Source organism: Heloderma suspectum, chromosome 3 (genome assembly GCF_057233095.1).
Source record: "Heloderma suspectum isolate Gila_16-S chromosome 3, 16-S_ref, whole genome shotgun sequence".
In the NCBI taxonomy this organism is placed as follows: Eukaryota; Metazoa; Chordata; class Lepidosauria; order Squamata; family Helodermatidae; genus Heloderma; species Heloderma suspectum.
Window position 1 is genome coordinate 92,341,416 of NC_139460.1, and position 12,944 is coordinate 92,354,359.

At 41.3% G+C, this 12,944-nt stretch overlaps 1 protein-coding gene across 1 annotated transcript in view; it reads right to left on the reverse strand.

Annotated features, from left to right (window-relative positions):
* The window catches only part of LOC146349939 (cystathionine beta-synthase-like protein), a 69,400-nt gene continuing 56,456 nt past the window's right edge, over positions 1–12,944 (reverse strand). Inside the window, exons 14-16 of the mRNA XM_084843831.1 lie at positions 10,506–10,614; positions 7,540–7,624; positions 1–1,989 (exon numbers count right to left, since the gene is read on the reverse strand). Of these exons, the coding sequence (XP_084699957.1) occupies positions 1,862–1,989; positions 7,540–7,624; positions 10,506–10,614 (322 nt within the window). The 3' untranslated portion in view covers positions 1–1,861. The remainder of the gene's footprint in view (positions 1,990–7,539; positions 7,625–10,505; positions 10,615–12,944) is intronic.

Genomic DNA, 12,944 nt, shown 5'->3' on the forward strand with positions numbered 1-12,944 from the left:
GTGGAGTTCATCAGAAATAACAATTTTTATTTTGATCTTCATATTGAATTTGGAACATATATAATACCGGAACAGAACTTTAAAAAATATATGGGATTTCCCTTTCATAACTCTGGACAGCCTGAAACAATTATGTTCATTGATTAGAATGTTGAAGGCTGAGCAAAATTTAAGGGTAGCTTCTCTGCTACGAACAGGACCAAACTGCATTTATTATATTTAAGATGGCATCTAGTTAAGTTTTACATATAAATCCGAGTTTTATATATGATATCAATGAGCTTCTGCACACTTTCTGTGTTGGATTGTTGCAGGAAAGGTCTTCAGACATAAAACACAAGTATTATTATGACTGGAAAAATACAGAATCAGTAACGTGTTTCTTAAAATCTTCCAATGGAAGTTATAGGAAGCTGTAGAAGGAAAAAACTACATCAGTGTGGATTAACAAATTAAGTTGAGTAAATGAAAAGCCAAATGTGTTTCCAATATCTCCTATTAAGCCCAAAGGTTTTTAAAACATACATATTTTGAAACAACATAATGTAACATTTTAGCTTACCCATGTGCAAAGTAGCAAAAAAAGTTGACATCAGGGTATATAAAGCTAGACAAATTCAAGTGTGTATGCACATACTTGAGCTAAGAATCGTCATTAAAATTTTTGATTTAAGATTGGAATATCTGGTAAACTTGATTTGGTCTTCACTGAACAGCAAATATAGGAATAATTTCAACATTCATTATTCTGTTATCCAAATTAGCCAATACTAGGTTAATAAAAATCTAGATTCTGGTGGAGTTAAGAATGCAAAGCAGTGGAAAATTTAGTGTTCTCTGACACTGCTGGAGATCTGATTCCCTTACAAGTAATGTGCAGACAATGATTCAGAATGCAAAGTGGTGACACAAAGAAATAATGTGCACAGTGGAGTGTTTGGTAGAGCCAGATTACTTATTTACTAGCGAAAAACTTCCCCCTTTCTGTTTTTGCTATGCATTAGTGAAACTGGATTATTTCCTTGCCCCTCCTCATCTCCACAATTTGGCCAGGGTGAAGAGTTAAACATATAGAAAGTGAGAGCTGAATATGGGAAAGGGCAGATAATTGATATTTTGCAAGTTTGTGTCTGGAAAGAATTTTGAGGTGGATTCAGTCCTAACACACATTCACTGGACAGATAGGGCGTTTGCCCCTGCTGCTGGCTCTGAACAAAAGACTATGTTGCTAGCCTCTCACAAAGGACAGAACACATCTACAGACCACCCTGCCTATTGCACATGTACAGCAACTTTATGATCTGGCACCTGGACAAGTATGAAGGTGGTCCTCCCATGGAGACCATGTTAGGATATGGCTGTCTTCTCATGTATCTAAAATACAGAAGACTTGACATCTGCCAAGTTGTAACAGGGATAAGCTACCTAATACTGCCTCTATACCTCACATGGGAGGAAGAGCTTCAAAATATATTGCACCCATGAGAGCAGGACCGGTGCAGCTTGGGGAGGACCCCATGCAGTCAATACCACAACCCCCATGGCCTGATCCCACCGGGTCATTATCCAGGACTTGTCCCTCCAGTTCACTTTTATATCAGCAAAAAAGACTTCTCACTGAACGCCCGCTATCCTGAGGACCACCCTATACTTAAGTGCCTTACATTTTGGTGTGCTCATTACGTTCTGGAAGTTATAACTGCAGAGTCTTGTTTACAGCAAATGGATCCCATGGATGACTTTGGGGTTATTTGTTTAGAAGAAAACATAATTTGAGATTGTTCTAATAAAAAGGGCAGGAAAAAAAAGAAAAGACACTTTTTTTTTTTTAGGAAATGAAAAGCCAGTGAAGCAACTGCCCTCAACGAGCTTCTTGAACTGAGGTTGCCTTGTTCTGCTGTTCCCGTGCAGTCACAAAGTTAAGCAAGTCAATTGCTGTGACAACACCAAACACCATCTGCCTTTTACTGGATTTGCCATCGCTGTGATCTAGAGGAGAGAAGAACACAGCAGTCACGACTGCTCAGTTTTCAAACTAACAACTTAAAGCAAGACACTGTTATCTACAGTACATTTTAATCCAGCAGCCCACCCACCGACATGTCCAATTTTCTGTTAGAATTACCAGACTGAAAGCTTAGCCACTGGATCTTAGCTGTTCATTAATGACAGAATATCATTTCAAGCAAAGGGCTCTAGGCTGGTACAAGGTGAGCAGATGCTTTGTTTCCTGGTTCTGCCCATGGAAACGGGTCCAGTTCATGCTGCTGAAATTGCTTTGCTAGTACTCAGTGAAAGCCTGTGTGGTGCCACTGTGCCAGAAGCATTCTTGAAGGAGGGGGAATAGAGCAGCCTTCCCCAGCCTGGTGCCCTCCAGATGTTTCAACTCCCATCAGCCTCAGCCAGCATGGCCAATGGGGATCAGGAATTCTGGCAGTTGCAGTCCAAAACATCTGGAGGGCACCAGGCTGGAGTAGACTATGGAGTCACTGCCACATCCTTAGGGTCATTTCAGTGACTCTGGCATCCCAACCCAACGCAATATACTGCACAAACAGCTGTTACAAGGGTTTATCCGGGCATTTCAAAGGCAATAAAGCAAGGTCAGGCAACCTGGTGCTCTCCAGATGTCTTGGACTTCAATTCCCAGCATTCCTGACTATTGGCCATGCTGGCTGGGGCTTATGGGGGATGAAGTTCAAAACATTTGGAGGGGACTAGACTGGGGAACAGCTGTAATAAAGCATCACTTGCCTGGTAAGAAAAGTGTCACTTTAGGTGTTGAGGCACCAGCCTCAGCTTGCTCCACAGCAGCTAAACATTTGATTGAAACATAAAAGCCCCCTTAAAAATTAGTAATGAATGACACAAAAATTGACAAAGGGTGAGAAAAATACTCCAGAGACAAGACACTCCATTCAGAAAAACAGGTTTCAGCTTTGGATTATCATGGGGCTCTTTTAACATCTGGCCTTCAATTTTAAATGTTTTATATTTGAATCTCATTTGTCATCTTAAAGATCTGCAGTGGCCTCCAGACTGGGAAGTTTTAAAAACGAAGGGTTGGATCCAAAGGCTCCCTTCCCTTGATGGAAGGAGTCTCTCTGTAGGAGAAAGGCTCCTCCCAATCAAGGAAAGGAACCTTTGGTTCCAACCCCATTAAGACATACATGAGAAAAAAATTAAATGAACAAGGATAATTCTTCTTTTAGCACAAAAAGATAGTTGGAATCTGGAGAGAAGATGGTATATTAGCATACAGGAGATACTTGGTCATTTATTTAAACATTTATAGCCTGCCTTTCTGCGAGGTGACTAACAAATAAAACCATGTGAGAAATGTAAGAGTTCTGAACTTCAGTTCAGTCAAAGGCAAAACTCTCGGTGACTTCAGCTGTGCCAAGATATCATGTTAAGAAAAATGGTATGCAAATAAATCATCATCATCATCTCCTCATCCAACAAGTTAGGAGTTAAAATTGGCTGAAAGTCATTCAGAAATGACTGTGGAGAACTATAAAACAGGAAATGAATGGTTCATTTCACTCCAAAATAAAATGCAACATATTTGAAAGTCATCACTAAACTCTGATATGCAGTAATAAAAATTCAATGGAAGTTCACACAGGTGCACGCCATGGTTAGCTATATATTAACTATCAGCCCTGAACAAAGTCAAAATGAGCTAGTAACTATGTTTTGAAAGAGAAACATAGGGGAGCATCCAAAGGTGTCCCAGCACTACCACTAATGACATTGTGCTAGTGTAAACAAATGCTTGTGCATAGTAACTAGCGCAATGGGAAAAAGAGATGATTTGCCACCAAAAGCGGTTTACACTAGCACAATGTCCTTAGTGCTAGCGCTGGGACACCTTTGGATGCTCCCCTATGTTTCTATTAGCATTAGCACTAGGACACCATGGGATACTACAGAGAATACTTATAACAATAATTCAGTTCAGATGTTCGGTTTACTGCACATTCGGGAACCCTAGGAAGGCAGAGTTCCTGATCGCATGGAGCTCTGTAATTATGTTCTTTTGAAAAGGCTTACACTTTCACTGAAGACCTTTCCCTGTCAACACAGGGGAGTTGGGAGTGGAGGGGACCGGGCTGGAGCTTGCATCCCTGGCTCCCCCTACACAACTGAACACTTGGGTAGGGCTAATGTTGTTTACATAGGAATCAGTGAGATATCCTAGCCTTCATTGTCTGTTTTGGTCACCACCTCTCCACAATATGACACAGACTTAGATAAGTAAAAATTGAGCCCAAGGGCTGTGATTTTCTCTCAAGTTTTTAAAAAAAAATGTTGGCAGAGATTATGGATTCAATCCAGACTTAGACATACTTGGAATATACCCACTGAAATCAATGGGGCTTGCGTTGGTCATAACTAACATAAAGCCTATTGAATCCAGCGAGTCTGCTCAAAGTCTAACTAAGAGTGGATCCAATCCATAGTCTATAATCTTCAAAGTAAATACTCTGGAGTAGGTTTCCCTGGGGCTGGACCACAATGGTCTGCCCAGTCTATTTTGAGTTCAGGAGCTCCATAGTGAAGCCTTTTGTCTCTACTTCTGCAACTCCAGCTTTTTTGTGTTTTTTTTAAATGGCAACTGATAGAAATAAATAGCACATTGACAAATTGTGGCAAGACCTGAATGTCTGGACCATTTTCCTCCCTCTCCCCTCTGTCAATTAAGGCACCCTCAAAGATACCAGAGTCCAGTCCAAGGAAGAGAAAGGCAACCCAGATTTCAAGAGGAGGAATACTGCAGGACAGGAATCACTGGTCCTCTATCTCAATTAGGAAGATGAATTTTGCAAAGCTACAGCATATAAGATTGGATTCTGCAAACATCTACTCATATTGTGAGACACTGTACTCAGGTGAGAAGCACCAAAGAAATTCAAAGGTCAGGGTACATTATGCACACATCTGCTATCTGACCCAGAACTGGCATGGTAGGTATCTTAGTTTCCATTAACAAAATTTATTTCTAATCTTCATGACAGCTGTTCTATAACATATACCAGGTGGCTCAAAAGTGGGTATACAGTTGTTTAGAATGTTGATGGGACGGGGAGAGAATGTGTGAGTAGAAGATGTGTGGGTGGAGTCAGAATGACAGTTGGGAAGAGTGAGTGACAGGGAGTGACAGTTAAATCAGTTAAGTGTAGAGAGTGAGGGGAGTGAGGCCCTTAAGTAGGTATACAGTTGTTTAGTTGTTGTTTTTTTACTGATATTGTGAATGATGGCAGCAAATTTGAGTTAAGAAGAAAGAAAGTGGATTCTAAAGCAGTACTGGAAGACTGAAAATGCCAAGCGGGTGCGCACAGTGTGGCAAGAAGCATCTGACACTCCTCCACCAACACGTCTGACAATTTACTGTCTTAAAGATAAATTTGAAGAAACAGGTGCAGTGGCTAATGCACTGAAATCTGGACGTCCAGGGACGTCTATGAGAGAGGAAAATGAGATGAGAGTCGCTCTGACATTTGTGAACAGTCCGAAAAAGTCCACACGACGTGCATCTAAGCAGCTATCCATACCTAGAACGTCCTTGCAACACTTAAATGCGTAAATTGAAATTGAAGCCATACCGTCCAAGACTGTTACATGGTCTTCCAGAGGACGACCCAGACCACCGGTTGCAATTCTGTGAGATGATGCATAACCAAATCTCTAACGAACCAGACCTTCTTGATAAGATCATCTAGTCAGATGAGGCTTCTTTCAAGTTGTCAGGCCACGTGAACAGGCATAACTGTGTGTATTGGGCAGATGAAAATCCTCATCTGACTATCACATCTCAACTGAACCAGCCAGGCATCACAGTGTGGGGTGCACTGTCCAGCGAAGGTGTTGTAGGACCAGTTTTCTTCGATACAACTGTGGACAGTAACAATTACCTAAACATGTTACGCGACGAGGTAGTGCCACAACTCAGAACCAGGGCTAACTTCGTCGAACTGCTCTTCCAACAATACAGGGCACGTCCTCATTATGCTTTTGCAGTAAGGGACTATCTTGACAACACCTTCCCACAGCATTGGATTGGACGACATGGCAGCATTGAATGGCTGCCACGTTCATCCGACTTAACACCAATGGTCTTCTTTTTGGGGGGTGTAGTAAAGAATAAGGTTTTTGAGAGGAATCCCTGGACAGTGGGCGAATTAAAAAAATTCATCTCGGAAGCATTTATGGACATTGATGCGGACTGGAATTTGTGTCGTACTGTGTGTGTCGCAGTGTTCTGGACAGGTTCGAGGAATGTTGCAACGTTGATGGAATACATTTTGAGCACTTACGAGATTTAACAGTGTTAAACAAATGTAAATGTAATAAACAATTTAATAAAATGCAAATAAACTATACTGTGTACCTACTTTTGGGCCACTCTGTATATGACTATCGCTGCCATCAATCCCTGTTAAATGCTACGTATTTATTATTTATTCATTAGATTTATTTATTTATTTTTATTAAAAATATTAATCACCCATCTGGCCAGTCACCCAGCCACTAGATTTATAAATTGCATTCTCCACCTACCAGGCACCTGGGGCAATGTACAATAAAAACACTGAAAGTTCACATACGGAGCAAAAAACAAACAAACCGAAACCAATAAAATAAGAGTCGCACTGAAACAAAAATGGAAGAGCAACAAAACATTAAACATTAAATGCCTGATGGAATAGAACAGCCTTTACTGCCTGCATAAAGCAAAATGTATTAACCAGGGAGAGCAACAAACTGAGCCTGAATCATGCCAGGACTTGGGCTGGTATGCATGCAGGCTTTGGATGCTCCAAGACATGTATGACAGAGATGCTAGAAATCATGGGAATTACTATTTGTGGAAAGTGGGGGTAGAATGCAGAATACAGTCAACCTTGTCTAAAGATAAACCATATGCCAGAGTAATGTTCAATAGATGTATCAGTGCCAATGGTGAGGTGAAGAAAAACTCACATGGATTTGGTTGCACTGCTGTTAACATGTTTCTTACATTTTATGTATTGTCCCTTCCAGTTCATCCCACTGTTAACAATGGGCCTGATCCACCGGACTGGGGAAATTGGAAGAAACCAAATGTGACACTGAACATACTATTTTTGACTGCATGTTGCGTCAAATATGTTTAGTACCAGGGTAGGCCTTCCAGATATTTTGACCCACAACTCCCATGATCCCTTATCATTGGCTGTTCTGGCTAGGGCTGATGGGAGTTGTAGGCTAAAGTTGTAAATCTAAAGGCAGTGTGTTCCAGAGTTTTGGAGCAATGCAGGAGAAAGCCCTTTCCTGTCTGTCTGACAAGCGGGCCTCTGTAAGTCAGGGTGTCTTCAAAAAGGTCTCTCCTACTGATCTTAGTAACTGAGCAGGTTCATACTGAGATAGGCAATCCCTCAGATAGTTTAGCAGAACAGCAACAAACACATTCATAAATCAATTACAGGCTCAAAAGCATGCTAGCTGCTGAGGGAGGAAATGGTTCATAGCACCATTTGATATCTTTCTACTTACACTGAATCTGTTCATGTACCACCAGAGCAAAGTGATCTATTTCCAAAATATGGGAGAGCTTCCCCAAGTTGTCCTGCAAATGAATCTGCAAAGAGAAAGTTACCCAACCTTAAAAAGACATTGTATACTGTCTTATAAGGTGTTTGTATAGTTAAGCAGCCAGAACCTCATGCCCACCTCCCCTGGTGCTTTTCCAACCAGACTTTTAAAAGTACTACTTGTGTCATGATAATGAGGTATCTGATGAATCCATATTTTGTTTGTTTGCAGGGCTTTTTCCTGTGAAACAGTGGTGTTTTAAAGAAAAGAAGAAGAGACATCAGAATATGGTTAATTAAACAATCCTGATGAGATTCAAGGGTTCTCGCCACTTGATACACAGAAACAGCAAATTCATAAGTACGCTCAATTAACATAAACTTGTTTCCCAGCCCTGCCAATATGAACGGGAAGGAGGAGTTTGGGGACAAAGAGTGAAAAATACTACAAATGCAAAGCAGAACTCCATATTCTAGAACTGAATTTTCCCCATAGGGATGGTTGCTTTTCATTCCTAGTAATATAGGAGAGTCACAAGAAATACCCATGCTATTTGCTAAGCTTGTTGTGCTGTTCCTACTGAATTTAGAAGTGAGCCTGGAGTACTGGTTGAACTTTCTTTCCCTCTCTCTCTCTGATTGATGCCAGTGACTAAAAGTAGTATTGGCTACCACATAATGTGTGTCAAGGGAAACTACATTGAGTAGTTTCTGCTCCATTTCTGCACTCTGTGTGTCAACTAGATACTGCTTTGTTTCATGTGAGGGGTTGTAATATAAATCCATTGTTAGCACTGAAGTAAACTGCTGGAAATCAGAAAACAAAACTCTGTCTCCTGGACAATGGAGAAACAGAAACTTGCAGAATGGAAACAGTTCTTCGCTGTCTGTATTTTTGGGGGGTTGGATCTAATGGTGCCTTTTCACATGGAAAAAGTTCTCCAGTCACAGAAGTGTTGTTTTACACCAGGGGCAGGCAATGCGGTCCTTCCAGAAGTTTTGGACTACAACTCCCATCAGCCCCAGCCAGCAGAACCAATTATGGGAGTTGTAATCCAAAACATCTGGTGGGCACTAGGTCACCTCCCCTATACCATGCTTTAGAGTAGCCTTCCCTAACCTGGTGCCCCCCAGATGTGGTGGACTACAATTCCCATAATGCCAACCGGCATAGACACGCTATTTGAGGATGCTGAGGGTTGTAGTTCAACGCTGGGGACACCAGGTTGGGGAAGGCTGTATTAGAGCATCACATGAGAAAACCAGACATATTCTTCCACTTGAACAGGAACTTGTGCAATCTCTCCTGCAAGTGGCAGCATGAGAACCACTACATAACCTACTGGAGAAATGCACAAACATGTGTGCAAGCCATCTGAGGAACTTCTGTTCTGCTCACAGTTCTTTGGATGCGACTCAGCATAACTATGGTCTTTGGGTAAACAACTGATGATGAGTTCAATCCTCAAAATAGGGCTGCTCAGGCATAATACTACTGTGGGCTAAGAGGGAGAGGAACACAGGAGGAGCTAGCATTGCACTAGGTTGTTTGTTTGTTTTTAAATTTTCAGATTAGCGCAAGTTACTTACATGGAAAATTGGGTTGACATAACCCCCTTTGGAATTCTCTTTTCCATCTAAATGCAAGCATACACATCGGAATCTCTGCAAATTTCTCCAGTATTTCTTTAGATTAGGGAACAGCCTGGTGAGGTTCACGTCAAATTGCATATTGTAGGGCAGGTTTTTTTTTAAAGCTTATCTGGATCCAAAACAGCTTCCAGGCTAAATTAACCCAGCAAAGAGCAGATAAAATAGAGCACGGGTGGCTACAATGTGGCCTACAACTCCCATCATTCCTCACCATTGGCTATGCTGGCTAGGGCTGATGGGAGCTGTAGGCCAAAACATCTGGAGGGCCACAAGTTGGTGTAGAGCTTCCAGCAATGTGCAATTACAGCGGGGAGAGCTCAAGCAGTGGCGTGAAAACAGGGGTGTTATAAGCTAATTCCATCTGTAAAATATTGGAGGGTATGGAGTGGCAGCAGATGCAGGCCCGGAATAGAATGTGTTACGCCTTAATATATTAAATGTAGATTGTATTATTTCATTGTAACTTTCCATTTACAGGTTATGATTTTTGAATGGTTGACTTTTTATTTGAATCTGTTGACACTATGTTCTCATATTTTGTAAGGGTTGCTGTCTTTGAAGTTTATCATCAGCTGCTTTGGGTACGGTCCACTGACAAAAAGCAGCATATAAATACATTTTAACTAACTAGCTAACCTTGCAGTTATACTTTTCCCCCTGATTTTGTCCCTCCAGCACTTCCGCTGCCTGAATCATGCTGCCCTGCCTTGATACAGCACCTTCTAAAACATCCCAGACTTCACAGTAAGGTAATGCAAACATGTGTGTCACATGTGTGCAAATGTACGCCCCTTCTTCAGTGTTTCCTGTTCTGTACAGTTTGGACTGCTTGCATTAGGTGATGTAGCCCAGCCTTCCCCAGTCTGGAGTTGGACTACAACTCCCAGCATCCCCCAGCCAGGTATGCTGGCTGGGGGATGCTGGGAGTTGTAATCCAACACATCAGGAGGGCACCAAGTTAGGAAATGCTAATGCAGGCCTTCCTTACATCTGCACTGCTGTTACTGCAGAAGACACGACAGTCACAAAAAAAACTTTGTCTATCCAACTGCTCTCATAAGCAAACTGGGATGAACTTTTGGGGAGTCAACGTCCTGCCTGAACTGCAACTTGTCCCAGTCTGACCAATAAATGTGTATAATTTCCTTAAATTGGCATCAAACATTTTAGGCAAACATTGTATTGCGAAGCAATAAAAAGAGCCCCAAAGCTCTTTCTTCAAGAATACTTGGGGGGTGGGGAAAAGGAACAAGAGACACTAGAAGACATGGCTACCTTTTTGAATTGCTTGTAGATTACTTTGCTGACTTGGTCCGATGGCTGTACTTTACCAGCAAGCACTGAAGAAAGCATGTTGCCAAGGGTAACCATTCCCAAAATCACTCTGAAAAGAATACCCAAGCAAACCATGTAAGAGAAGATTTTCTAGTAAATGAGTTGTATGTTCTTTCTTTCCTCTCAGCTTAATGTTTTAGACTGGCATTTTCAGGAATCTCCATTTTGTATTCAGTTTTTAAAAAATCTCCTGCGGGCAATCTACACGTCACATGCAGCACATAATACTGTCCCCACGCCATTTTATTTATTTAAAAGAAACTTAGAGTGGAGAACTGGCAGGGGAGGGACGAGGTGCTTAATCCTTTCCTATCTGCCATTTTCCCACTGCAGATAGTTACCCCTCTCAAAATGCACATTTTGAACCCCACGGAGGCAAGAGCCACCGAGGAGGATGAGCACATTATTATAATTGTTATTAATTTAATTACTTTTCCATTAGCAAAACTCAAAGTGACTTGCTTTACTACGCTGTCTTGCAAAGCTGTGTGCTTTTTAGATCAGTGCTTATCATTAACTAGTGTCTGTACAGCTCCTAGCAGAGTGGGGTGGGTTAGCTTTTGATAATATAGAAGACTCAATGCAACTGAAAGGTCAAAGATAACATTTCTTTTTCTGTCATCCCTTCTCTGTTGCTTCCCATTGTGTATAATTTGGATTGCCTGCGCTGGATGATGCAGGCCTTCCTTAAATCTGCACTGCCATTGATGCAGATGACCCGAGAGTCACAAAATACACTGGGATGAACTTTGGGGATGAACATCCTACCTGAATTGCAACTTGTTCCCATCTGACCAGCCTTCAACACTGACCATCCCCTGGCCTCTTCCCTAACTGGCAGACTTAACTAAGATGCAGTTTGGGCTCAGTTAATTCTTTTATGGGCCATTTCCCAGAGATGGCTATGGCCCTAAAAGGGTAATAAACCATGTCACAATTTAAAGGGCAGATTTTAAAAGCAACAACTGCAACCACACCTTCCCCTTAACTTCAAGGAAATGCCTTTCAAAAAAACAAAACAACCTTTGCTGATGACCTGCAACACAGAGATTGAAAAGAAAATTAAAGTTTGGTGGTTTCGCTCCAAACCAGTAATTAGGGGCCTGACAATTCATCCAACCCACTTCAGAAGAGTTTCTACATCAGGGGCTTCATCTGATGACAAAGGTGTGTGATAAGATTCAAAGTGGGAAGCTCAAGCTGGGGATGTATGAGAATTTTGTTTGTGCCAGCAAAGCAGTCAAGCATGCCACATTCACAGCCCTGTATGTGAGTGCACGCAAGAGATTGTGTTCTCCAAAAATGTTCAAATTCTCAAACATGTGCCTGTGTTAGAAAATTCCACAAATTTCAGAGAAAGAGCAATTTGAAATTGCGCAATTTAAAAAAAAGTGCATTCACGCTTTGTTCTCTGGGAGAAAGTTATGCAATTTTGAGAAATATTGAAATTTTTGCACAATTTTCCTATTCGACTGCATTTGATTTCCACAATTTTCCCATTCACACAAATCGAACAGCAGTTGTGGAACGTGAAGGAGAGATGAGCATCAATTTTGATGTTTGGAGGATCTGGGCAAATGTGAACGTGGCTTGTTCACCCATCCCCAGTTCAAGCAAACCACGTAGCACACTAGAGGGGATCATGAAATGCGGCAGGTTCTGTCAGAGAAAACCAAATTGACATGGTGTGATTTTATTTTTCCTACTTTTTCATGTTGTCTTCCCTATATCTCCTCACGTCCACATATATTTCCCTTAAATATTTAAGTTTATATCTTACTTTTAGTATCTTATCACTTTTATTAATTTGCCTCATTTCTTAAATCTACCTTTACTTGATTTTTGTTAATAAAGATGGCTACTTTCTATAACGTCTCTTCCTGCTCCTAGTAGATAACCTTGTAGACTTCAGGAGCCACAATGTACTCTTGTTTTCTTTGCAATGTAACAAATCTGGTGTGAAAAGAAATAGAATGCAAAGTTTGACCCTGAATACAAGCCTGAATTGTAAACATCCTGAAATGTATTTTGTAACCCAAAACATTTAAGTGTCCATGGAGAACATCATGAAAAGTGAAAAGGTTGACTTTTAGCCATTCCATGTCATGCGCATATGAAGTATTCTAGCCCAGGCCAGGAAGGGGAGGTGTGAATGGAGAATGAATGACTTTATTGCAGGAAGGCCAAATGGGGGTGCTCTGGTATGTGCTGAAGATTGCCAAAGTATCAGTTACAGAAGATAGAAATGAACCCATAAAAGAGGAGGACGGCACGTTATGACCACAGAAGCAACCTTGAGAAATGTTGGGGAGTCGGAAGGAGATGTCAGTCTGTCTTCAACAAACGTCAATCCTGGAAATTGGGAACATGATGTACTTT